The sequence below is a fragment of the Rhea americana genome, unplaced genomic scaffold (assembly GCF_003343005.1).
Source record: "Rhea americana isolate MKP2758 unplaced genomic scaffold, rheAme1 scaffold_208, whole genome shotgun sequence".
Taxonomy (NCBI): Eukaryota; Metazoa; Chordata; class Aves; order Rheiformes; family Rheidae; genus Rhea; species Rhea americana.
The window spans coordinates 263,215-288,006 of record NW_028186239.1 but is presented as its reverse complement, the minus strand read 5'-3'; the positions used below and the strand labels follow the sequence as shown (position 1 = coordinate 288,006).

The window sequence follows — 24,792 nt, the reverse complement described above, 5'->3', positions numbered from 1 at the left end:
TTGAAAATAAAAATCTCAGCAAGAACAAAGCTGTGAAACAGTACATCTAGAGAAATATTCTGGAGAAATTAATGTTATTCTAAGTGGGAAATAATGATAATGATTAGGAATAGAAAATAAGTGGAATGGTCAAAACTGTGGGTTTTCTCAGCACCCTCCAAAGTTGTTGGAAAGACTCAGGGCATTCAGATCAAGCTCTATTATTTTCACCTCAGTCCTTACTTTGAGATTTTTACTGTGTTTTGCTGATGCTTTTAAAAATACCTAGACAGCAGGAAGTGGACATTTTCTATTACTGTTGAATGAACCTAAAACTTCTTTCTCACTTGTTCTGTCCTTCCTGTTTCTGATGATTGAGACAACAATAGAACAACGAGCTTGTTGTAGTGGAAGGGGGAAGCATTAACTATTCAGTAGTTCTTCTGTATGTGTTTTTCCCTTGTCCACTGGAAGCCTCCCAGGACTTGTGTGAACTTAGAGCTGTGAAGAATSTGAAATGATTTAGGAGTCCCCAAACCTCATAAGCCTCATGGGGGAAAGCTCCAAACACTAACACAGCCAAAGAACACAAAGCATCTTGTTGATTTGTTTGGGAGAAACAGGACTTCAACCAAATGGATTAGCAAGAATGTGTTTGATGTTTATATTTTCTCAGTTCTAATGGAGAAATAAAACTGGCCAGCTCCCCAGCACTAACAGGCTGGCTCTCTAGCAGACTGAACCATGTAGCAATTGTTGTAGCTGTCAGGAATTTGGCTGGTTGTCAGGGAGTGTCACAGTAGTTCCTCCTCATTTATAAATGGCAAGTTGTGTTAGATAAAGATTGCTATCTTATAGGAATGTGTAACATAAAAATAGTTTCAGTCGAGATGAGATATAATTCTATGAGCAATACRACAACAGGCAGTGTGTAATAATGATATATCATTATCACTGCTTCACCTCATGAACATCAGTCTGAATATATAATTATATCAAGACCTAATTTATCATTGTTCTTTCTTGCTGTGTTTTAACAGCAACTGAAAATAAATAAAGTATGAAAACAAATAGAAGAGCACATTTGGCATAATTAAGGCAGGGTTTTGAAAGTCTTGAAGAGCTATAAAACTAAGTAAGAAAAGAAATGATATAATCCATCAACAGAACATGCATATGGGAAATGTTTTGGAATGCACTTTCTGACATCTTCTTACTTGATAGTGAACCAGTTTTGTAAATATTATAGGCTGATCCTACATACATTTCTCTGTTGGAGCAACTCCACATCAAAATCAGCCTTACAAGTCTAGGTAAAGAGTCATTTGCACATGAAAAGTGTGCAGGTATTTGCAAGCTCAAGGCACTGAYGTCAGTTATTTTCTGGGCAAAGATCCAACAGCTGTCCTGAAGTAGGTTTTGATTTTGACAGCTATGTAAATTTGCTGCTGAAAAGATAACTTCAAATATAAAACTCTTGAGATTGTGCCAGACACAACTAAAAGCATCATTTTTGATGTTTTGTTTTTTTTCTACAAACTAAAGAAAGTTTGAATACTCCATTATTTTCACATGAATTTCCTTTCTTTTTATAACTTTTTTTTTTTCGGTTTGACAAAGCATGGTCACTTTGATCTGCTGTCCTAAACAGATACTTGAATTTATTCATGGATGAATAATTATAGTGACCATCTCTCCAACTACCTCCAACGACTATCTTGTTACACTTAACTGTGCTGTAAAACCACAATGTATTCTTTATAAAAATACGTATCTTCCTAATTATCAATTTTGGTTAAATTTAAAAGTATTTTTAATTACTGTCTATTTCTATCAGTTTCCTCCTCTAATTTGCAAGTATTGACTCCCATAAATATGAATTCAGTAAATTATTTAAATGTTTAAAAGTTTACAGATTAGTTCTTAAAGTACCTTTATGTGAATAGTTTAATCTGAAATGAAAAAGGAATACTGATGGATCAGRGGTTAGGTGAGTGCAGAACACACAAAGCAGAGCAAGCACACAAACTTACTGTCTTACAGGCTCTTACATTGAGTTTTCATTGTCCCCTCAAGTCAGAGATAGTTACTTCACACTGTTTTTCATTTCAGAAAAGTCAGAATGCATGTTCAAATAAACAATCAAATAACACGAATTTACAATGTCATTGGCATCCTCAGAGGAGCTATGGAACCAGGTGAGCATCAGATGCTTAAGGATTTTAATTTCTTCTTTATTTTATATTTGGCAAAATTGTTCTCGTGTTGCAAGAAACTGCAAGTTTTTGAGATAACCAGATAGCACTGGAATCTGAGAAATCCTTAATACCTTGTCCTTCCCTCCCATCACAGTGTTGACATTCCTAAAAATATATTTGAATGGGAATGTTAGAATGACAGCTGTCAGAGCTTTTTATAACCCCTGTCATTCTACTATAGGATTCCCCTTAAGTGATTCATACATTTTGCCCTTGCAAAACTAAACACGATGCAAAGTACAGAAATCTAGAGATAATTTGAGACTTCAACATCCTATTGTTGATTCTGAGTGGCAAGCTGTGTAGAAGAAAGATTTTTAACTGGAAAAATATGTATGAAATGTCTTATCTTCATTTATACACTTCAGTAAAGTAATTGAATGATTGCAATTTACCTTAAAAATAAATCCTTATTGCTGATATTAAACCTTATTTTTCTTTTAACAAAAGTARGGATGGAATCAAAGGAAATATAGGTAACCTGATTGCATTTTGAATTAAGGATTTATATTCTGTGGGTTTTTTTTCAGACAGGTATATTATTTTAGGAGGTCACAGAGATTCCTGGGTATTTGGTGGCATTGACCCGTCTACTGGGGCTGCTGTTTTTCAAGAGATTGTTCGGAGTTTTGGAAAAATGAAGATGGAAGGTAACTTACTTTAAGAGTTTAAAGGATGGCTATGGAAAACAGCAGCTTGGAGGGACTGTGTTGAATATTCCCATAAACAGTTGTGTTATTTTAACTTTTCACCTCTACAGAAAGTTGTATTTCTCATTATGAAATATGCAAATTTGATGAAGAGATTCATAACTAACATTGAATCTTAGTTGGTTGAATTTATTCTGTCATGTCTCACATCAGTGTAATATTATCCTTTTTAATTGTATGGATGAAAATGTTGCTGTTAACAGGAAATACTGCTACAGTAATACTTTCAATTAAGGAATTTACAGGGAATTCTTTTTATTGCTGTATCACTTAAGTGTCGTTTTTTAAAGTGATTTAATTAACTGTTGTGATCTTTCATTAGACTTCCTAAGTTTAGTTTAGTCTAATTTTCAAATTTAGCTATGTGTTTGCAGGTTGGAGACCTAGGCGAACTATTATTTTTGCTAGCTGGGATGCAGAAGAATTTGGATTGTTGGGTTCCACAGAATGGGCTGAGGTAAGAATAGTATAAAGAMAGCATAACTTGGAAGTCTGTTGCTGGCAGGCACAGTCCCCCAGTGRTGTCTGTCCCTAGACTGCAATCAGTTGGCTCGAGGTAAAATCGGAGCACAACAGACTCCTCTTCAGGGACTGTGAGTCCCCGTTACGTATTTATGCAAATTGCTGATCTAACTGCTCACAACAACATGAGTGCACAAGCTTTTTTAAGATTTAAAACTCTCCTTTAGTTTAACACTGGTGTCCCTTAGTGGTCTCAGTCCTCTGTGGAAGCCTATCTCTTCATTCAACAAAATGATAGCACTGTATATAATCTGAATTGATTTATTCTCTCACTTGCTACTTGAGAAGATCATGCATCTGTGATCCATGAGCACATCAAATCTTTTGCATGAAAATGAATCCTCTTTCTTTGGCAAATGAAAGGGTCTGTGATCTTTCATTTATGGGATGTTAGATCAGAAAAGCAAAATTTAACATTTCTTACTAACTGATTTTAAGGTAAAGTGTTGGATTTAAAATGTCTTCCTAATTTCCATTAAGCAAGTCATAAATAAATTAGGAGTTCTTTTTATGTTTGGTTTGTTCTCATATCATTACCTCTATTCTGTAATGTTTTTGGTTTAATAATTTAATATCTAGTAATCCATTTTTTCATGCAATGACAGTTGTACTAGATTAGAAAGCCATAAGCACAATTCATATTTGAACCTCAATGTACTTATATTATTGTTTTCTTGCTTTATTTTGGCAGTATACATTTGTCCTCYTTGACATCTAAATTAGGTTTAGTTTCTCTAGAGATATTCCTCACAGCTTATATCCGTGTTTTCTGCAGCTGCCAGATCTGTCATCTTCTAAATCTTGAGAAAAAATAACCGATAAGATTCACATTCTTCCGTGTAACAAGCAGACTCTGTGACTGTGGCAACATCCTTTTGTTACATAAACAATCTTCATTGCTTGTAAATGAAGGAATTTCTTTGTTTTGCTAATATGATTTTGCACATATGTTAGGCCACATGTATGTATACACAAGTTTTCTCCCTGGCATTATATTCTTCTGCAGTTTCTTCTACTGTTTGTTTTAAAGACAGCAATTGGGTTATAGAGTTATCAACTACAATGCAGTTTGTAGAAATGTAGAAATGATTAGTTGGCTAATAAATTGAACAAATCAAATATCAATTACTAAACTAATTAGAATATCTATCACAAAGCCAGGACTTACTGATTAGAGTGTCAATTTCAAAAAAAAAAAAAAAAGGCATATGTGTGTATATATTTAGAATGAAAGCAATGCTTTCRTTGTCTTAAAGCAATTGGTCACATTCAGTTTAACAGGAAATGTCAGTGCTTTGGTTCATCCCTTTTTGAAATGGAAGTGTGTAGAAATGAAAGCAATATCCAGTTTACCGGTGTTAAAACTGAATTCGATCCTGGGAGCTCGCACAAATAATTAATAATTAAAAGCACAGAGGAATTCTGGATCACCTCACAGTCATGTGTCACAAGTTGAAAAAGCAGTTGACATTCAACTTGATATATGTGCTATAGTTTCTAAGCACAGGAAGTACACAGTTAAAACGCTTATGTAACTTTAAGTTTGCCTTATGGCAATACTGTTCAGTAATTCTCCTCTTCCATCTTGCTACTGTGGAAAGCACCTGCATTTTATAGATGGTTTCCAGAACAAATTAAGAAGTCCCAGAAAGCAAGAATGCAGTTCGTGTGTCCAGATCTTTGCATTGACCATCCTCAAACTATAATATAATTAGTAAAATACATAGCACTACTTATTCTGGATTCTTAAATGTAATGCTCTAAAAAAAGGAATGTACTTAACATGTTTTTGACTAAATATGAACAATTAAAAGTAACAATTGTACCTCTGTAACCCCAGGAAAATGCCAAAGTCCTCCAGGAGCGAGCAGTTGCATACATCAACACAGATTCTTCTATAGAAGGTGTGTCTTTTATTTTTAAATTCACTTTACTTCCTAGATATCAGTTTTAATATTTCACTCTGTATCATTTCTTGCTACCAAAGCTGGTAAACATAAGATAGAGAATATGAAATTGTGAGTAAATGTAATAAATACAGAATTAAGTGGTGAGAGAGATCCATTTAAATTTTTGTGTTGTTTTGTTGTTGCAAGTAGTACCCTCTGTGAACTCCAGCCCAAGTGCACTGAGTCCTGAAGGTCTCCTGAAGGAGTCCAGATTAATGAATGGAGCAGTCCGGATTTAAAACTCTCTCTTGAGAAACTCTATTAGCTTAAATATACAATTACAGCTTTAATATATTCAAAACAGTATTCCTTGTGTTGTACGTGCAGCTCCAGCTCCTTTTACTGTGGAGTAAATATATTTTGGGGCACTGTCATTTATTACAGTCTCAAGACAATTTGTGCCAAGGCCTTGGGCTTAGATTTTGTGGAGGTGAGAATTCACTTTGGTGCTTTGGGCCACTGCAGTCACCTATGCTTTGCTATGGCTGTGCAGAGAAATAGTTATGTATTACGGCAGGGCTCTCCTAGAAAAATAAGCACTCGGGAGCGTTTCCCAAAAAGATTTCCCACCATTATGGTGCTCACTGTACCCTTCAAATTCCATGAAGAGTCTGACATGCAGGCATGCTGCTTAGAAACTGAATTTTGGATGCTGGGGCCAGCACTATGACCTAAATTGAAATAATGAGGACARTATCCCTCTTAAATTATACTGAGTTTTGTTATAAAAGGGCTTAATTTGCCATTATATGTGCTGAAATAATAGTCAGTGAAGTCCCATGAAGCTGTCCTGCATCGTGACATCAGCTTCTTAAGGCATTGCTCTTCCCGTGTTAAACTCAAATTATTTGGGCTTGCTGTGTGTGAGTACAATGTATATTTATAGGCATATTTAAAAAATCTTTTTCTTTCTGTCAACTGATAATTCTGTCTGTCACAAAGGGATTGGAAGGAGTTAAAAAGCCAAACTGAGTTTCTAAATGCTGAGTTAGTGTTGAGGTACAGGGAGAGGAGAGCTGTTCTTTCAATTATGCAGCCTACATGCTGTGTAAAAAGTAGAGCAGAATTTCATGCCTAGAAGATCTCATGGATGAAATAATAGCTTTACAACTGTCTATTATTCTCAGCATGGATTGTAACACACATTTTTTAGCTGATTCGGAGCCAACAAACTGAAGCATTAAAATTTTGCTTCCARATCTTGATTGTTCAAATGTGTCTCTTACTTTATGCATTAAAGAAAACATGAAAGCAAAACACTGCAAAAGAAATACATAATAAGGAAAAAGAGCACCATGCTTCAATGTACTGTTTTAAGTATCTTAGCCATTTTTCATGTGACTCTAAGGATTAAAATCTCAATAGCTTATGCTTTAKTATGGCAAAGCCTTCTCACCCCTCTTTGTTTTAGTCTGTGTGTGAGGGGAGACGTGTTTTCCCAGCTGCTGTTAAGTAGCTCTAGTCTGTAGAAAAGACTGCTTAATACTCCTGCCTGCCTCCAAAATAGTAATAATTTCTTTTGGATGGGGCCCTTTCTGCTAAATTCAGCATGAGAGACTCCAGATAGCTTTACACAGCCCTCAAGCAAGGTGGAAACTAGCTTGGTGTAAAATGTACAAGCCAGAGCCTGGTGGTATAGCGGATATTTATAAGGGAATGAATGAAAACATTGCTCTTCATCTATATTGCCTCCTGTCTGGGTGAAGTTTAGTTCTGAAATACAGAAAGTCAGCTGTCTTGCAAACATCTTACTGAGAAGATGGCCTTGGCCTGTCTTCCAGTTACAGATGGTGAAAGCATTCAGAAGGACCTCTTTATTGTGAAAGAAGTAGCTGCTTTGAAAGATTTCTTAAAAAGTATTATAAGGAGTATGTCTTTCCTCCTGCACAGTTCATGAATGCACTCACTTTATTTTTAACAACTTCTTTTTATAGGAGGTTACTGCTGCCTTCTATTTAATACAAGTTTTGGGTAGCACATGAATGAAAAGGGCTTGTAGCAAGTAAAGAAGACTTGGGTATGTTTTAGAACTATGGGATGGTTTGATTACATAACTGTGTTGGTACTATATATCCAATGCATCATTGTCATTTAGAGGCACTAGGTTACACAACATGACCAAATATGTGGTCTATTTCTGTATATATTCTGATAATTTTTATCGTAGAGTCAAGGAAAGGTTTGTGTAAGAAAGGACTTTAAGGCTTAATCCATTAAACCTTAGAAAATGCTGCTCATCCCAGCTGGTATGTAAGGGCAAGATTTCTGTGTCTGTATTTCATTTTCAGGCAACTACACATTAAGAGTTGACTGCACCCCCCTTCTCTACAAACTGGTGTATAAACTGACAAAAGAGGTACAAAATCAGAGTATCTATTGTTTGTGACTTTCTGATCATGTAAAACTGCAAGTTTGTTGGATGTAATATCTTATGGCTGGGCTAGAAGAGTCTTGATCCCACCAAAATCAATGGCAAAACTTCCTCTCAGTGGTATACAATCCAGGCTCACAGGTCTTCAATATTCTTTGAAAGACTGGAAGGGGTATCTGACCTAACTGAAATATTATTTTCAATATAGCATACAAATGGAATAAAGACAAGATAATAAAATACTCAAGCTAGATCAATTGTCAAAGGGGGTAAGGAAATTCAAGGAAATAAACTGTGTTTTACATTTTTATTTCAAGTGCAGAATAGTATCTATTTCTTTCCACATTGGCTTGCTACCTTTTTTTTCTTGTCTGTTTGTTCCTTCTAAATCTTCTCCCTATCTTGCTGAGACCTGGAGATACTGTGGTATCAAAAGATTGAGTGAGTCTTACTACAAGGCCAGATGTGTGGATTGTAGGCCTTCACTGAGGCACAAAATGTTATTGGCTGCATAAGGAGTTAACCAGATGAGGCACCTAGCATGAGCCATTGCACTGCCCTCGTTGAGTGAGTAGGAGCCAGTACTATCCTCAGATCTGGATTCATCTCAATTAACTGAAGGCATCTGTTTCTCAGTTAAGAAACTCAGGCTTCTTTTAAAGGCAGTGGCTACAAATAGATGCCTTTAGAATGAGATTTATCTGACCAAATGTGATTGTCCACTCTTGTACATACAGACTCTTTTTTTCTTGATAACTGTTAGGGCAGCAGAATCTGCTGCTGTAACAGCACTTGGTCAGATGGTTCCAGGTGTTTGTCTCCCTTCTTACAAGAATTGCATTCATTCGGAGTTATTTTCAAATGCAGTACATTTTCTTTTAACAAGGAAAAGCCTTGGTGTGGATCTGGGATAGTTTATCTAAGCTATTTCTGTCTTTTTCTTTTCTTATATACATTTTATTTTCTAATCAACTCATTTTATCTTACTTTTTATCCCTTTCAGAGGAAGAAGCTGTATTTGTTCAGATTTTAGCCATGACACTTCACACACTGAGGGGCCATCCACTTYACCTGCAAAAATTTCTATGTCCCTAGTGCTGCAGGATCCTGGTTAGAATAATTTATTTTTTATCTATGGCAAGCCGCTTATCCAGGGATCTGTATATCTGCAAAAGATAAGAAGACTAAAAATGCTCTGGGCTAAAACTACTACTTTACTCTTTGATTTGAAGTCCACATTCAGCTGATACTGACTTTGAGTAGAAAACTTCCATTACAGTATCATATGAAATCTGTGAGAGACTGGCATTTTTGAAAATGCTCCAGTCCAATTTCAAGCTTTTAACAGCAGAAATGTATTATAAACAATAGAAAGCCTGCAAGCTACTCCATAATCCCATACTGTTACCTTGCTAAAGAGTTCCTAGCAAGTACATTATATTCATGCACACACTTCACTGATTCGTTATTAAGAAGCTGGATTTGTGGTAGGGAGTTGTCAGGGAAAAATCTGACTGTTCCCTCAGTTCCTTAAAGCCACCGTTGAAAGGTCCTGGTTCTCTGCTTCTGTCTGCTTTTTGTATTCAAGGAGACTTTTCTCCATTTTCTTCTGTCATTTTGTTTCTCCAAGGAATCTCATCTGCAGTGTTTTATTATTATTATTATTATTATTATTTCACTTTCTAAATAATTTTGAGATAATCCATTTCACATTTTTCTAGCTAGCACTTTTTTTTTTCTTTAACTGTTAAATCTAGGCCCCCTTCTCACTTTCATTAAAAATAAATTCACAGTCCAATTGAACTGCAGTAGTTCAACTGGACTGTAGTTTTCATTTCCTAACATCTTTAATTTACCAGTGTCAACATGTTACCAGAGACCTCCAGCAATCAGGTTATGAAACCTTTCTCCAGAACAGTTATGCTCAGAATGCTTATGTTTTGATAGACTATGGGAGAGGAGTTAGAGATACCTAACTAGGGATGCATTTGTTTTTTAGAAAGCATTAAGAAACTAGATGTACACAGCAAGGCCTCAACCTTTTAAGTCTTTGCATATCTTGGTAGTCAGTTTCTTGAACTGCCAGAAGTCCTGGGCACCTCAGGAACTCTCAGTTTAATATAAATGGAACTGAAATGTTCCATACACTGTGCATTGGGCTTTTTGACGGGACGGATATTCATTCAGAAAGGCCAGTATACAAAAAAATGTTAGTGTAGATGTGGGTGGAAATTATGCATGTCTGAAGGAAGGTGATTTCTGATCATATTAAAAAGTCCAGCTTAGCACATTCATCCCATGATCTCTCTTCTCTTCTTGGTTTTGAGTGAGCCKCTTCTCACCAAAACATGCAGGGTACACATGAAGTGCTGTGCTTAGGGAGTTCTGCACTTAAAACGTGGTAGTCAGCATGCAGGTGGGATATTGAGCTTTTGCCAGTCTTTTCTGGCACTGCTCTACTACTAGGCTTTAGAAAATTTGTTGACACCAGCCAGCATTACAGTAGTCTGACTCCAATTTCCATGTTCTATTTATCACTTTTTACCTTGAATTTTTATTTAAAGAGTTCTGCATCTCCTCTTCAGGTAGTAGTGAGCTTACATTGATTCTAGATTTGGATGTAAGTCAGTGCAAATAGTATGTTTTATTAGGCTCTCAGTGTTGTGTGAAAAAGCTGACCAATGGTTTTTACATAACCAGAGCTGTCAGAATAACATCTCTACCAGAGCATGGAGTACTTCTATTCCCATATGTCAGAGTTCAGCTTGTTTTTATGAATATACCATTTTCAATTTAGCCCTAGAACTTGACCAAAATGCCCTGGAAATGACAGCAGACAAGCAGTTACTTCACAAAGTTGTTATTATTCTGYTTGCTGCTGCCATAGTCTCAGAAGTCAGAACTCCTGGGATTTTCAACTGGAAGTCTGTATATTTTTCAGTGTAGAATTTAAGTCCTTACAGTACTGTGCAACCATTTACTTTAGCCATACGCATTTATGCTTTGTATTTGTAAAAAAGATTTTCCCTTGTTCGAAAAAAAAAATCCCAATCCTCCTCCATCACAACCAATTTTATATTTAAATGACCATGCCTGGCTTCAGCCATAACTATTAAAGGCTGCTAAGTGTAGCTRCTAAGAGACTAGGGACCAGAATGTTTGATTTGTAGCTCTGCCACAGATTTCCTAGCAGCTGCGGTTAACTAATTCTGTACTGTTTTGTAGTTTTCCCATCAGTATGATGGATGTACTTAATAATACTTACCTTTTCTAAAATGTTTACGCAGTTTTCCATGTTTTTAAGGTAGGGATGGGAACTGAATTTGTGCATATAGTGTCTTGCACGATGGGACTCCAGTCTGGCACTGCTGTAATACAGTTAATGACTGTTTTGACCATTTCTTTTAGCACAGTTCCTTTGTAGCCTTCCTACAGCAGAAAGCAGTCACGTTTCAGGCTCAGCCTGTTGGGAGAATGTTAGTACAGCACGGGGCAAACCTCCAGTGGCTTAGGCTTATCTTCTTCCTTTGCCTACTGAAAAGAACACAGTGGGGCAGCCTGGTTGCTGAAGCAGCTCCATAGCACTGTATGCATGTGTACATATATAGTGCTATACTTAGGTGTGAAGAAGTTGCAGAAATCCCCAGGATTCTTCTAATATCCCCCTAAAAATGAAGGAGTCCAGCTAGTGTCCTGTCTGTGGATGGTTCCTAGTGCCTGTGAGAGAGTGTTCACAACTGGGATCTGTAAGGGTGGGTAACGAAGGTAAATAGTGTATGACTAATGGCTTGCACGCAGCAATCCTTTAGATTAAGAATGATTCAGATAGCTGTAAGAATCTCCTTTGAAACTGAATGGAATTAGAGGTATTAGAGATTACAATCTTTTCCTCTCCAGATTTTGAGCCCTGATGAGGGTTATGAAAGTAAGTCTCTTTATGAAAGCTGGCTTGAGAAAGACCCTACAACTGAAAATAATAGTTATCCCAGGTAAGCTGTTAATCTGTTTTTTCCTTCCTAGTATTTGCAGCATATCATAGCATGGCTRCTCTCCAGAATTTCTCAAGAGGTGCTGTTGATGACAGTGGTACAAAATTTTTTAGTTCAGGGTGACTCTCTTAACAATGTCTTTTAAAATAAAATAAAACCTTATGGTATTATTTTTTTAAACTCCATTAGTAACATCTATGCCCACTGCAAAATGAAACCTCACACTCTTTAAGGGCCTTTTATTAATAGAAAAATAAAAGGTTTGGAAAGCAAATGTAGAAGTGAAGGGCAGAGAAAGAATTTGGAATACAGTTTAGTCMCCCTAGTAGGTGAGATAATATCAAGATTATTAGGATAAGCAAATGTTTTTTTTTTTTTTTTTAAAAAAAAGAAACTGCCTAGAACAGTAATTAAAAAGCTATCATGATACTTAAGTTTTGTTTATACAATGGAGATAGATGTAATACATTACAAATCCATATTTGAATGTATTAAAACTTCAAGACATTTTTGAGTTTGTAATTGGTAGAGCTAAATGTTACTCACGATGTAGCATTACTCATGTAAGGTAAATAGAATGGACCCTCTTGTGATTTAACTAAAATATTCTATATATATTACCCTATCTTTTAGGCCTTGGTAACATGAATTTCTAGATTCATTAGACTGAATAAGATTTCTCCCTGTGTAAAAGCTACCAGATTTGGCCCTTCTCAACTGATACAAATAGTTTCATGCAGTAAGTTATACTAACAAATTTCGCTAGATTATTTTTTCTTTTTTAAATGGGAAGCATCAATTATTTTCCTGACTAGACATTAAAACTTAACAAAAATCTTAAATAAATATTAAAAAAAAMCTTAGAATGCTATATTTGTCTCTATTATTGTTTATTTTCTTTTCCTCTGTCTTGCCACATCTACCCAGTAGATGGCAATATTTACTTTTAAGTATTGAATGCTAGATGTGTCTTGTGTAGTGGAAATTATTTACCAGACTTTGACTGTAATGTAGAATACATTAAGGATATAAAAACATCTGTCTTTACATACATTGCTTCCCAACTCATATTAGTGTAGGAATAGATTATTAATAGATTATTAATATTTTAAGATTGCAGAGGCTTATCTGATGCAATTCTGTAGCTCTCGTGACTGACAGTGCCCACACTGTGTGCTTTTTTCTAATGTGGTCAGTGTCATAATTAGGGTTAACACCTGTTAGATTTAAAGATCTGCCTAGTAATACTGGATGCTGGTTTAGTGTGTAGGACTCAGTGTGTTGGACAGATTAGGATTGACACTTGTCTGGACTCTGATCTTACTACTGTCCCTGTAGTGCCCTTCAGAAGCCTTGACCTCCATTTGTTTGAAAATCTGCATTTTGCTTAAATTACTACCCTATTATAAAATAAGTATTCTTACATAGACACATTTTMTTTCCTACGTGTAGAATAAACAAACTAGGATCAGGCAGTGATTTTGAAGCCTACTTTCAGCGACTGGGAATTGCATCAGGCAGAGTTCGTTATACCAAGAATAGGGTAAGTGGTCTAAACTGCTTGAAGAAGTTTGATAATGCTGAGCAATTACCTTTWAAAATCAATTATTCATAATTAATATAATGCTGAAATTGAAAAAAACTTTAAAGAATCTTTGACTGTTTTGTATATCAGTGCCATCTTTTAATGTAACAAAAAACTAAAAGCTTGGAGAATAAACATTTTGGAATGATGTGTACATTCTGTAGGATGTCTAGTWCTTAGGAGGATATTTATAGAATGTGAATGGAGATGCAGGCTTCATCCTGTCGTACTATCAGTAGCACCCATAGTTCAGATATTTTCCTTGATTCTGTTCAGAAAAAAAATGCACAATATCCAAGGGGACTATGATTAAAGATCTCTGCTATCCAAACCCCCAGACACTTTTMATTTTTGGTGAAAGCAAATACAGTGCAGCTGAAGGCAGGTCAGTGCAGATGAAGAGAAGGAATTTGCTCACTTTGTCTTGTGTGATAGTCCATTGATTAAGGTTGTTTTAGTTTCATAAAATGAACATAAAAAATAAGAAGGATAGAAATTTGTGCTCTATCGCTTTTTTTGATCTGGAAGTTGTGCAGAAACATCMTAGTCTTTATGTRGTCAATACATCCCTTAAACTGCAGTTAGAATACAGGACAGTAACAAATTTACTTGCTGTTTTTCAGAAAGCTGACAAATTCAGCAATTATCCTGTTTATCATACTGTGTATGAGACCTTTGAATTAGTGGAAAAATTTTATGATCCCACCTTCAGGAAACAGCTAACAATTGCCCAGTTACGAGGCCAACTGGTTTATGAACTTGCAGATTCCTACGTCATTCCTTTCGACTGTCGAGATTATGGAGAAGCCTTAAAAGGATATAGTAATAGAATTTATAAATTGGCCAAAAAATATGAAGAACAACTGAAAACTTACAAAATATCATTTGGTAAGTAATACCTACAGCAGTACTTTTTGAGTGTATCAATTAGAAATAGCAGAGACACAACATACCTGTTATATTCCTGAATCTGAATTCCTACCTTTTATGTTTCAGCTATGCCATGACAATAAGGAAAGAGCCCGCCAAGAAATTTCATTAGTGTAAAACATTATTGTCCAGATGAGACGGTTCTAATAACTGCCAGGCATCTTATTAATTATTTACATTATTATATGGCTTRTGAGCAGTCCATGGACTACAGCCAAAGGCAAAATGTGGTCTTGCCCAGGACCAGGTACTTTTKTCAAACTTAAAAAAGAAAACAGRTTCAACATTTAGGGCTACTGGAACTTGGGAGACACAAGTGCTCATCCCTCCTCAGCCAAGGACTTAATCTGACTTCAGACAGCTTCATTATTGTCTCTGTCCCCAGCTACCTATTTTAGGTGATAGAAGCACTTCTCTAACACGTCTGCATAAGTACATTCATTTGTTGAACACTTAAAAACGTTAAAATGAGGCATATAACATAAGRAGGCTGCATAGCACTCTGGGTCAGAGGCTAGTGTAGCTTCCACGATCATTTTCTTTCTCTCTCTCTCTTTTTCTTGCTTCATTCATGCCTTGTGCTTTTGTACCTAGGATGATTTTCAGTCAGTCCTATCCCACTTGACATTTAGTAAGMCCATGGTTTGGAGACTTAAGCTAGCTTTTTAGAGGTGCAGTAATCTCTAGAGATATATGAAAAATTAAAAGTATCTCAAATTGAATCCTCATTTGGGAAAAACAAAAACATAATTAAAACCTTCTTACAATGGGCCTAGGTGAAAAATTCTCAACAAATTTTAAAAGATACTTRTTTTGTAAAAAGGCCACTCAAGACGGAGGAAACCTTATGACATTATCTGGTCTGAGATTTTGCATAGCACAAGGATTTTTCTTTCAGTAAATTCTTGTGTGAACTGTACCATATATCTTAGAACAACATYGTGTCCAGATTTTCCACTTCCATTAATAGAAAATCTCTCATTTTTTTTCTTAAAATCATTCTGCTGATAAATATTTTAATTGTTTGGGTTTTATTCTCATTTAAAATGCACATTTTTCCAACTCTGCCTTCCAGCAAATGCATCTGTCTTTGTTCCTTTGTCAACTAAATTTTAGAAGCTATCTTTTTTTGGAATTTTTGTTCCCCAAGTACCACTTAGCACTCTTGTCCATAACTTCATAGACATGGCACTTTGAATCATTTATTACAAGGCATGTTTTCCAGTATTTTATTATTTTCATGGCTCTTCTCTGATATCTGATCATCTTTAAATTAGTTCTTAATTAAAATTTTACCTTTTTATTTTTCATTTTATTCTGTTGCACCAGAATGCATTATAATGTGTGGATGTTTTTGCAATACTGTGAAAATTAAAATTCATTTCAGTGAGCATTTTCATGGAATTGCCTTTTGCCGACACTGAATGACAGAAAACTGTAGATTAGGCCTGAATAAGTCACACAAGTGTCTTTCTTTGAAAATAATAGATATAATAGATAGATAAAGCTTTTTTATTTGCCTTTGGAKTCACATTTCAGCTGCTTCTCTGCAGCAGTGAAGGTTGGAAACCTTTTTWCAATAAATATTTTCATTTATTCATATGCTCTCAGGAACTAATGTTTACAGGAAAAAAAGAGATGTTGTGTTAATAATATTTGCTAAAATAACCAAAACTGGCAGCACTGAATAGCTAGTGAACATGAGCACAAATTTTCGTATATCCTTTYAGATGACTCTCATTTTTTCTTTTAAATCTCCTACTACTACTTCTAAAATATAATCTGTWACCACCAGATAGCCATGATATTAACAAGGGCAGAACTCCATCCTCTAGCAAACTTATATCTGTTGCCCTGTGGAAATGCACAGTTGTGGACAAATGTGAAATCCTCACTCTCACAAGGCAACCTTGGTCTCTAAATACTGCAATCTATAAACAGGTTGCAGGGGTAAAATCTGTGCCTAAAATCATGTAAACTAAACAGAAATGTTAATACAAGAACAAATAAGTTTAAAGTGGTGATGAATGAGTAATTTTGCTGGAAATCAGAAGAGCAAATGAAACTGTAGAGCAGCTTTCAGGAGGGGTCTTGGGAACAGAGAGCCTAAGTGATTTTTTAAAAMCGTTTGTTGACTTTGTAAACATTTGTAGGTCATGGTTGCTCATAAGCAACTAGATGTAGGAGATGACCTGATCATATGTGACATGTTCTTGTAGGATCAAAGAGATGGAACATTGGTTTATTTGAAGTTTTCTGAAACTTGTGGGGAAAATGTCCAAGTTGTAAAACTTCCCTCTGTGTAATGGACTTGTGTTCTTGGTAAGGGCAGAAATTCTTCTCCYCGTACTGTCCACCTTGTTCTACAAAAATTAATTGTAGAAATTGACATTTTTCACAGGTCTATTTCAAACAGACCCTTCCACAGAAAAATTGTCACAGCTGCTATCAGCAGAAAGTTCTGCTTCTTTGGCTAGGTTGGTACACAGGGCTTGGATATACTACTAAGGACAGAGGAGGAAAAAGCAASTGAATTTACCTGCTAACCATGTTAGCATGTAATGAGGGTTAATGAACAAAATCCTGAGGCTTGAATAGCAGAACTGTGGGATGGTACASAAGGTTGTGGCAAGGCAACCTTGTAGTCTCTACAGGGCAAGCATGGAGCAAGCATGGGACTTTTTGATACATGTGGCAGCTGGTGCCTTCACTACTTTAAAGCTACCTTGGCTGTTGTTGTGCACTATGACAATCACTTCTTTTATGTCTCTGTTAATTTAATATGCATATCATACTCATCTAGTGTGATATGAATAGATGTTTGGTGTTCCAAAAGGAAAATCCTACTGTCCTTGAACAACCTGGGGGAAGAGCTAGAATTTTTAGTCTAAGTCAGATTTCTTTAACTAAACACTGCAGTGCATCACTTTATTAAAAATGAAACAGCAGCGTTTTCCGCTTGCAATTCCAACCTGTCAATTCCTTGTCAGGGAGAGGCCAGATGTATACCTGAGAAAGCTTTACCAAGTATTCTACTTTGTTGTTGGCATAGTTGCTCAAGGTCTTTGTATATTACTGCTAATAGTGCAGCTCTTTATAAGTCTGCARTAGAGAAACTAATGAATTCTAGGAGACAACAAAATTAATAGAATTATAGCAACACTAAGAAAAGTATTAATCYCCTCCTGCCCAACACTGGGCAACCAAAAGATATATGGGGTTCAGCAAATACTCTGAAATTTTGTCAAATATCTTTCCTTTTCTAGATTCACTTTTTTCCGCTGTGGCAAATTTCTCAAAGGCTGCTGCTGAGTTTCATAGGAGACTTGAACAAGTTGACATGAATGAGTAAGTGAATCTGAAGAAAATATATATATCCATTTTAATACTGTTCCATCTATCGTTTTTCTTTTCCTTGTCCAGGGGCATTCCTGAAGCCCTTAGACCTTGGCTAGAGAAAAGAAGRCAAAAAGACATACTGAAATCAGTGCTAGGTCCATCTGAGAGAGGACTACAGGATTTGCTTTTAGTATAGTCTGCATTTCTGGTTTCTCCTTGCTCAACTTTTAGTCATCTTACTGATATGATTAGTTGCTCTGATTCCAGTTCATCACATCTGCCTTAGCTACCCAGAGCAGTACCTCTCGTTCCAGTRACTACCCAAGGAGTTTAGTTGACTAGCATAGACTAGAGTCCTCAAACTCTAAGAYAGATAATAATCTGCTAAAATGAATTCTGCCTTTGATGATGGAAAGTATCAGCTGAAGAGCTTATTACTATTATAAGCTTGTCATTTAAATTATTATACTAAATGGAACAGCAGGTACTGGAACAAGTTAAAGTGGGATTGAGCTCTCTATTTAGACACCTATACTTGCTGTAGGTGACACCACTATTCATATCTCAGTACACTGAGATCTAGACAGCCCAGTCAGTGGAGCCTAGTGGGTGACTTAGTTCATCCTTAAAGAAACAGGATAATGCTCCAGAATGTCCAAGAAGTCCACATGGGGCTTCTAAACCTATGGGCTCTATGRGACTCCCATACCTTTCAGGTGCAGTGCCTGGAGACCACGTGCTCCTAGGCACCCACTACGGTACCAGATAGTTATGTTTAGGCAGCTGAMTCCCATCCTTACTGGTTGGTCARCTGCATTGCTCTATGGGGTGGGAGCTTACTTATCTGGCTTCCAGGGATACACYTGAATCCAGATTATCTTTATCTTTACCTAAATCCTACCCTTCCTGTCCACTCCTGTTAAGCAGGATTTTCCAAGTGCCATTTAGTACTAAGTAACTTTCTGTTGCTATCCTAAGGTCTCCCATTTCATTTCACATCATGCCCATGAAGTCCTGCAGTTGAATTTTGCAARTCATAGAATTGGTAAGGTTGGAAGGGTCCTCTGGAGGTCATCTAGTCCAACCCTCAAATGAGTGGCCCATACAGGGATYGAACCCRTGACCTTGGCAAGTTATTAGCACCACGYTCTAACYAACTGAGCTAAACCTAACCCCTGAATCTTAACACAGAAATCCTAATGCACTAGTATAGCATGTGTTGAATATTTCAGTTTGCAAAACCTCATCTTGTTGCAAAATGCATTTTAATCATTTTTCTGTTCAAAGAAAAGTGTTTGAATTAAACTGARCAGTCGTATTTCTTCACTATGTGAATTTCTCTGTCTCTGTTTTCTGCAGTCCAGTTGCAGTGCGAATCATGAACGATCAGTTGATGTTTGTAGAAARAGCTTTTATTGATCCTCTTGGCTTACCGGGCAGGAAATTTTACAGGTGAGGCAACAAGTTACATAACCAACAGTCTGAGGCACTATGTTTTGCTAAGTCAATCTCACCCTGACTGGCTGGTCAGCTGAACTGCTTTATAGGCCTTTTAGCTTGACAGATTCTATTTTAGGCATAACCCAGTGAGTAGAGAACTTCGTTTATAAACTCTAAGGAGACCTCTTTGCTTACATCAGCCTTGAAATGCCTAGTTCCCATTCTTGGGTCTGCCARTCTATATTTATTAGCCAACCTATTCAGTGAATTTTATTTGCAAGTATGTAGTACCAGTTCTGTTATAACTAGTTCTTTTAAACCTGTACCAAGTAAGGATTCAGTAGCAAATCAACTATTTGGAAAGAAAGAAGAAAAGAGTTCAGTAAAAAGGAAAAGAGAATAAGAACAGTTTTGTAGTGAGGGTAAGGTGAAGAGAGAAGTCAAGAAATTAGATTGAGGAGAGTGACCTTTGAGTCACCTTAGAGCCTTGATAAAGGCCCATTAAAGCAGTGCTGCAGAGTCTCATCTTTCCCAGCTATGGTTGCTTCTGCAGCTGTTCCTACTAGCTGAAGTCCTTGGCTATTCTTTCCTTTACATTTTCTCTCTCCAAGCGTGTCACCCTGGAGAATGATGATGATGTTTGGTGCATCACACTGGTGCACTTTCTATAAGTGCATTTATCAGTAGCACTTGACAGAAGCTAACTCTCAGTGTCAGATATGTGACTACCTCATTTTACTCAGTATCCCCCTTTTCCTAATGACCAGATATATCTGACTTACTGACTGATGGCTTTCACAACAAGTCAGGAGTCCCTCAGGCATATAGAATTCAGAGTCATCCCCTTCCTAAGATAAATTGTCTTTCATGCTTTTGGAAGAATGTAATATTTCTTTCTTCTAGAAGTTCTTCTCCCTTTGGTGTTAGGGTATCATTTAGAGCTGGTCAAAGGTTGTTTTTTTTGGGGGGAGGGGGGCTAGCTTGTATTTATTAATTTAGTTTTAGTATTTGTTTTGATTTGGGGGTATCTTTTACATGATGTAAATGTGCTTTATTACTTCATATGAGCCAAAACAATTTAAGAATAGGGCTGCAAATATTCTTTCATTAAAAAAATGAATTCAAAATTAAACCATGTTTTTGCCCACTTTAGTTCCAGTATAATCACTTCTTACCTAAGAGATCTGTAGAATTCATGCTCTTCTCAAATATCTTCCTCTATTTTTTTTAATCTCTTTTCACATTCCTTTTGCAGATCTGCCTAGCATCATTCCAATTGTTTAGTTATTTTCTGAGGCTTCTGTTCCACTTTACTTAGCCCATCACTGGGTTTGTTCCCTGTTCTACTTAACTGCCATGTTCATTCAACTGATGCACTGAGCTCACCTCTGCAAAGGCTTAATATGGCTCCATTCCTAAACAGACAAATGCAGTGCTTCTTCCAGGGAGAAGGCTATCTGTTTTAAATCTGTCCCCTTTCCTATAGATTTTATCCTAAGGGTTGGTTCATGCTGTCTTTTTAAAGATTGGTCCCCCTGGATTTCCTGTAGTGAGTGCTGATCTTCATATGATTCCTAGCTGCTCTATGTAGCACACAGATTTACACCATTCCCTGCAATGAATATGCACTCTGTTAAAGGTTATTTTTATTTACTGTACCTTGATTTTTTTCTTTCCTCACAGACATGTCATCTTTGCTCCGAGCAGTCACAACAAGTACGCCGGAGAGTCCTTCCCAGGAATCTATGATGCCATGTTTGATATTGAAAACAAAGCAGATCAGCATGGAGCCTGGGAAGAAGTGAAGAGGCAGATTTCCATTGCAGCATTCACAGTGCAGGCAGCAGCAGGGACACTGAAAGAAGTAGCATAGGATGATGCTTTTGAAAAGCTCAGGCAAATAGCAAAGTCTAAAGTTCACTGCAGTGGTCCTACTGTAGCAACATAGTCTCTTCTAACTACCTATCACTTCTTTCCAGCCTTCTGAATACATGCAAATGTTCTGGTAGGATGAGCAAGAGCTTTGTGTGTCAGAGATTTGTGAGCTAGAAATTACTGCTTCTCTAGTACTGGCAAAACTGTAGCTTTAAGAGAAACACTAGATGAAAGCAAAATTTTAGTGAGGAAAAAAAACAATTAGTTCACAATTAGATTTTTTGTGAAGGATCTGCTGATTTTGAGGTCTTGATTTTTTGGACGTACAATTACAAAACCAGTTATTTGCATAGGTGTCTGTAAATCTTATCATCTATAGCAATGATCAACAGCAAACATTTCAAAGAAAAGTATCAGTGCTCAGCAAATATATTTTTCTTCTTCTAATGATGACTTCTATAATGTAAGACACTGAAGCCATTCCTTCATTTCAGAACCCCTTCAGTAGGGCTAGTGAGGGCTCATTTGCTTTCTTATCTTGAAAAATAAACACATATACACATATATAGATATATGTAGAGGCCCTTTTTTTGAAGGGAGTAAAAGGGCTACTAGACATGCCTGGTCATCAGAGAACACAGCTGGTTTTTTGAAGAAACCTGATTTCTCTGCATTTTACAAAGAGACTCTTGAACACTAAGTGTCTACCCCTGTGAAAATCACTGTGCACCTCCCTGCTTTATTTGCACTTCAGAAATCACAGACTTAGGGGGATAACAGAACTGATCTTTCTGTTCCTTCTGAAACTTTCACTAATCCCACAGCAGTGGCAGCTGTTGTTCTTTTTTCCCTGGGAGTGCTATTGCTATTTCACGCAGAGGTGTCACCTTCCAACTGAGGGAGATGGAGGACATTGTCACTGCACAGGGTGATATTAGTGTTGGCTGTGCAAAAAGGGGAATGGAATTTGCAGCATGTCTTTTTTGATTGCTTCAGGCTTGATTTCATGCAGTAGTTCTGCCTTCTGATAAGAGCAGAAGTAAGTTTTCATTAGGAGCTGCATATACATTCAAGGAGAAATTCAAATGCATTAAAATGATAGTAGTACAAAACTCTTTAATTTACAAAAAAATTGTTCAGTTGACTTTTGTGTACTACCTATCCATCTGTTTTGCAACTAATAAAATGGCATAAAATTTTATTAAATGCATTCTAATTTGTGGGAACTGGTAATAACCAATTTCATGTCTTAAGTAAAATATATTGCATTTTTTTCACAACCATAAATTGCAGCAGGCCATAGTGAGAATAATTTTTTTGTTTAGGGGGAGTACAAAAGGTGTGGTAAAAAAAAAGGACAGAATTAGAGAAACAGAACAGTGGACATATAACTGCTTCTAGGCTGCAGAAAGAATTGTTCCCATCTCAAACAATGTCTTGAATTCAGCCAAGGAAACCAGAAATTACTATAGTTCAGCCCTTTAGGAAGTTGGTTTGTGGAAAAATGCTACCAAGAAAACAGCCTTTCATTGGCATCGTTTCTAATGAGCCTTTTTGAAACACAAACAGCTGTGTATCTATGGAAATTAGGCTCCTAATTTACTGTTAGAATTCCCTTCTGCAAATCAGGCATTAGGCACATGAGAGAGAAATAAGTAACACTTCTGCAGCCAGTGTTTTATCTCTCCCATTTAAGTGAGCTGAGTGTTTCACCAGTAAAGCATACTTCCTCAGTGCAAGTTAGTTTCAACAGTTCTGTGCCATCACCTTGAAGCTGCAAAAGGCAAAACAATATATTATTTCCTGGCATCTCTGTGCATTGTTTGAAGTATTAGAAAGCGATTACAACTCACATCAGGGTGAACACGGAGCTGGAATCTATTGCTTTCTTCCTCTCCTCTGTGTAACTGAGAACCATAATCTATGAATCATCACAATATCTGCTACATCTGAAAAGTATAGGAAAGAGCTTAAATACATTTCCTTTCCTGTACTACAATCTACAATGGGAGGGTGATACCCGTAGCCTTACAAAAAAGCAAATCTTGCACTTATAAATGGCTTTTACTAATTGATTTCCATAAAGTCCCAAATATTTAGTGTCAAAAGGATCAGTTGTTCAGAGCTGAAATTGCCTTCAATGCTGTAGTCAGTAGTATCTCATTTTCTGTGGATGGGCAACAAAGCAACTTACAGCTGTCTTGCAGGCCAAGAGCTGCAGTATTTGTGTATCTCTAGCTGCCTGTAATTTCAGTACGTGTTTAGGAATTTTTCAGGCTCTCCTTACAAACAGGTAACACTGCATCACATACTTTCTCCTTTGCAAACTCTGTTTATGCARTGTCTACACTTGGGTTCATTCACTCAACCTGACTGAAGCAATTGGTGAATCCTGCAGCTGGAAGGAAAAGACACTTTCAGCAATTAAAGCTGGACCAGGACTACAAAGCAATTTGGCAAAATTAAACTAGGATGAAACTTGGTATTTGTTTTGCTAATGGTCTCTCAGAGAACTAGTTTCAAGGGAACAGTGCCAAGAAATTTATTTATCTCAGATTCCCTGAAGCTTGAAATATCTTTGTCTTGCTTTTGGAAAGGATGTTGTAGCAACTGTCCAGTTCAGTGATGGTCAAAACGTGGGGATAATGTACATGCTCCTTTCTGTATGTTATTATCTGTATTACCTGTGATTGAATTCTTATCACTTTCAGAGTAAATGATAAGACAATTCAATCACACACTCACTCCTTTGCACCAGAAATTGTAGTAATTTAAAACAGTTCTTCTACATGTTATCATTAAATAAATAAAAATCAAACAATCCCCAAAAATCCCTGCAGATCTTAGGCTTAATAAAAATTTAAGTTAATCCAATACCTGTGAAAATTAAATTGAAAAGTTTTGAGGATCAAGTGATTCCAGTGCTTCTCTCAACACTCTTTAACACTCTGTAATTTATTTAGCACCCCTTCTCAAGGCTGAGTCAGGCATCAAATAATTGCTTGAGCGGAGCAATAGAATTAGAATTTGCCTGTCCCAGGGTTCTGATGACTGAAGTGCAAATACACCATAAACTTACAACTTCTGATGACCATGGCTGAAGAAGTTTCATAATTCCTCTCAAAAACTGTATGGTTCAGGTGTTAGAGCATTTTGACTTGCCCAATTTTTTAATTCAGCCAAAGCAATTTGTCAAGTCAAGGTCAAACTTTTAAATTGCTTCAGCTGATCTATCWAAAATTACATTTTTTTAAAAAACAGTAATGACAAATAAAATGCATTGTGTAACTCAACGTCACTATTAGCCCCTTCTCTCCGTGGAGGAAGTAACACTGCTCCTGTCCCTGTCCCTGCTGTGCTTGTACCTAAGCGAGCAGCAGGCAGCAGGGGACTCCTTGCACAACACATGATCCCGTCATGGAGCCCCTTGCTGCAGGAGCTTGTGGCGAGTCAAGAAGTGAGCTAAGAGGGACCAGCTACACGCAAGCAGAACTGACTATTCATAAAGGGATCAGGCCCARTTATCCAGACGCAACTTTTGTTTCAGAGGGCCCTGAAGGTCTGGGAAACAAAACATATGTACACGAAGGGACCTGCTTTGGTCTTTTACCTTGCTTTAAGCRTTTCTGACAGAGAGGTTATTGAGGAAGTACTTTGTGCTCTCTTGGTATAGCTCTTCTCTCAACCTTTTTTTTTTTTTAATAATAAAAATAATAAAAAGAAAAAAACAAAAAACACTTTAACCTACCAAAATTGCTTGAGAGCAGAAACAGCAGAGTGGTGCCATTAAGGCGGTAGAAGGTGATAAAGAGTATCTGCAGAGAAGAGCTATACTGTGACCACAA

General features: G+C 36.7%; 1 protein-coding gene across 1 annotated transcript in view; it reads left to right on the top strand.

The window, feature by feature from the left end:
* Positions 1-22,132, top strand: part of NAALAD2 (N-acetylated alpha-linked acidic dipeptidase 2) — a 32,846-nt gene extending 10,714 nt beyond the window's left edge. Inside the window, exons 9-19 of the mRNA XM_085304365.1 lie at positions 2,092-2,177; positions 2,768-2,887; positions 3,322-3,404; positions 5,310-5,373; positions 7,707-7,774; positions 11,687-11,778; positions 13,231-13,321; positions 13,987-14,251; positions 17,560-17,641; positions 18,992-19,084; positions 20,756-22,132. Coding sequence (XP_085160491.1) covers positions 2,092-2,177; positions 2,768-2,887; positions 3,322-3,404; positions 5,310-5,373; positions 7,707-7,774; positions 11,687-11,778; positions 13,231-13,321; positions 13,987-14,251; positions 17,560-17,641; positions 18,992-19,084; positions 20,756-20,945 — 1,234 coding nt within the window. The 3' untranslated portion in view covers positions 20,946-22,132. The remainder of the gene's footprint in view (positions 1-2,091; positions 2,178-2,767; positions 2,888-3,321; positions 3,405-5,309; positions 5,374-7,706; positions 7,775-11,686; positions 11,779-13,230; positions 13,322-13,986; positions 14,252-17,559; positions 17,642-18,991; positions 19,085-20,755) is intronic.
* Positions 22,133-24,792: the final 2,660 nt, after the last annotated feature.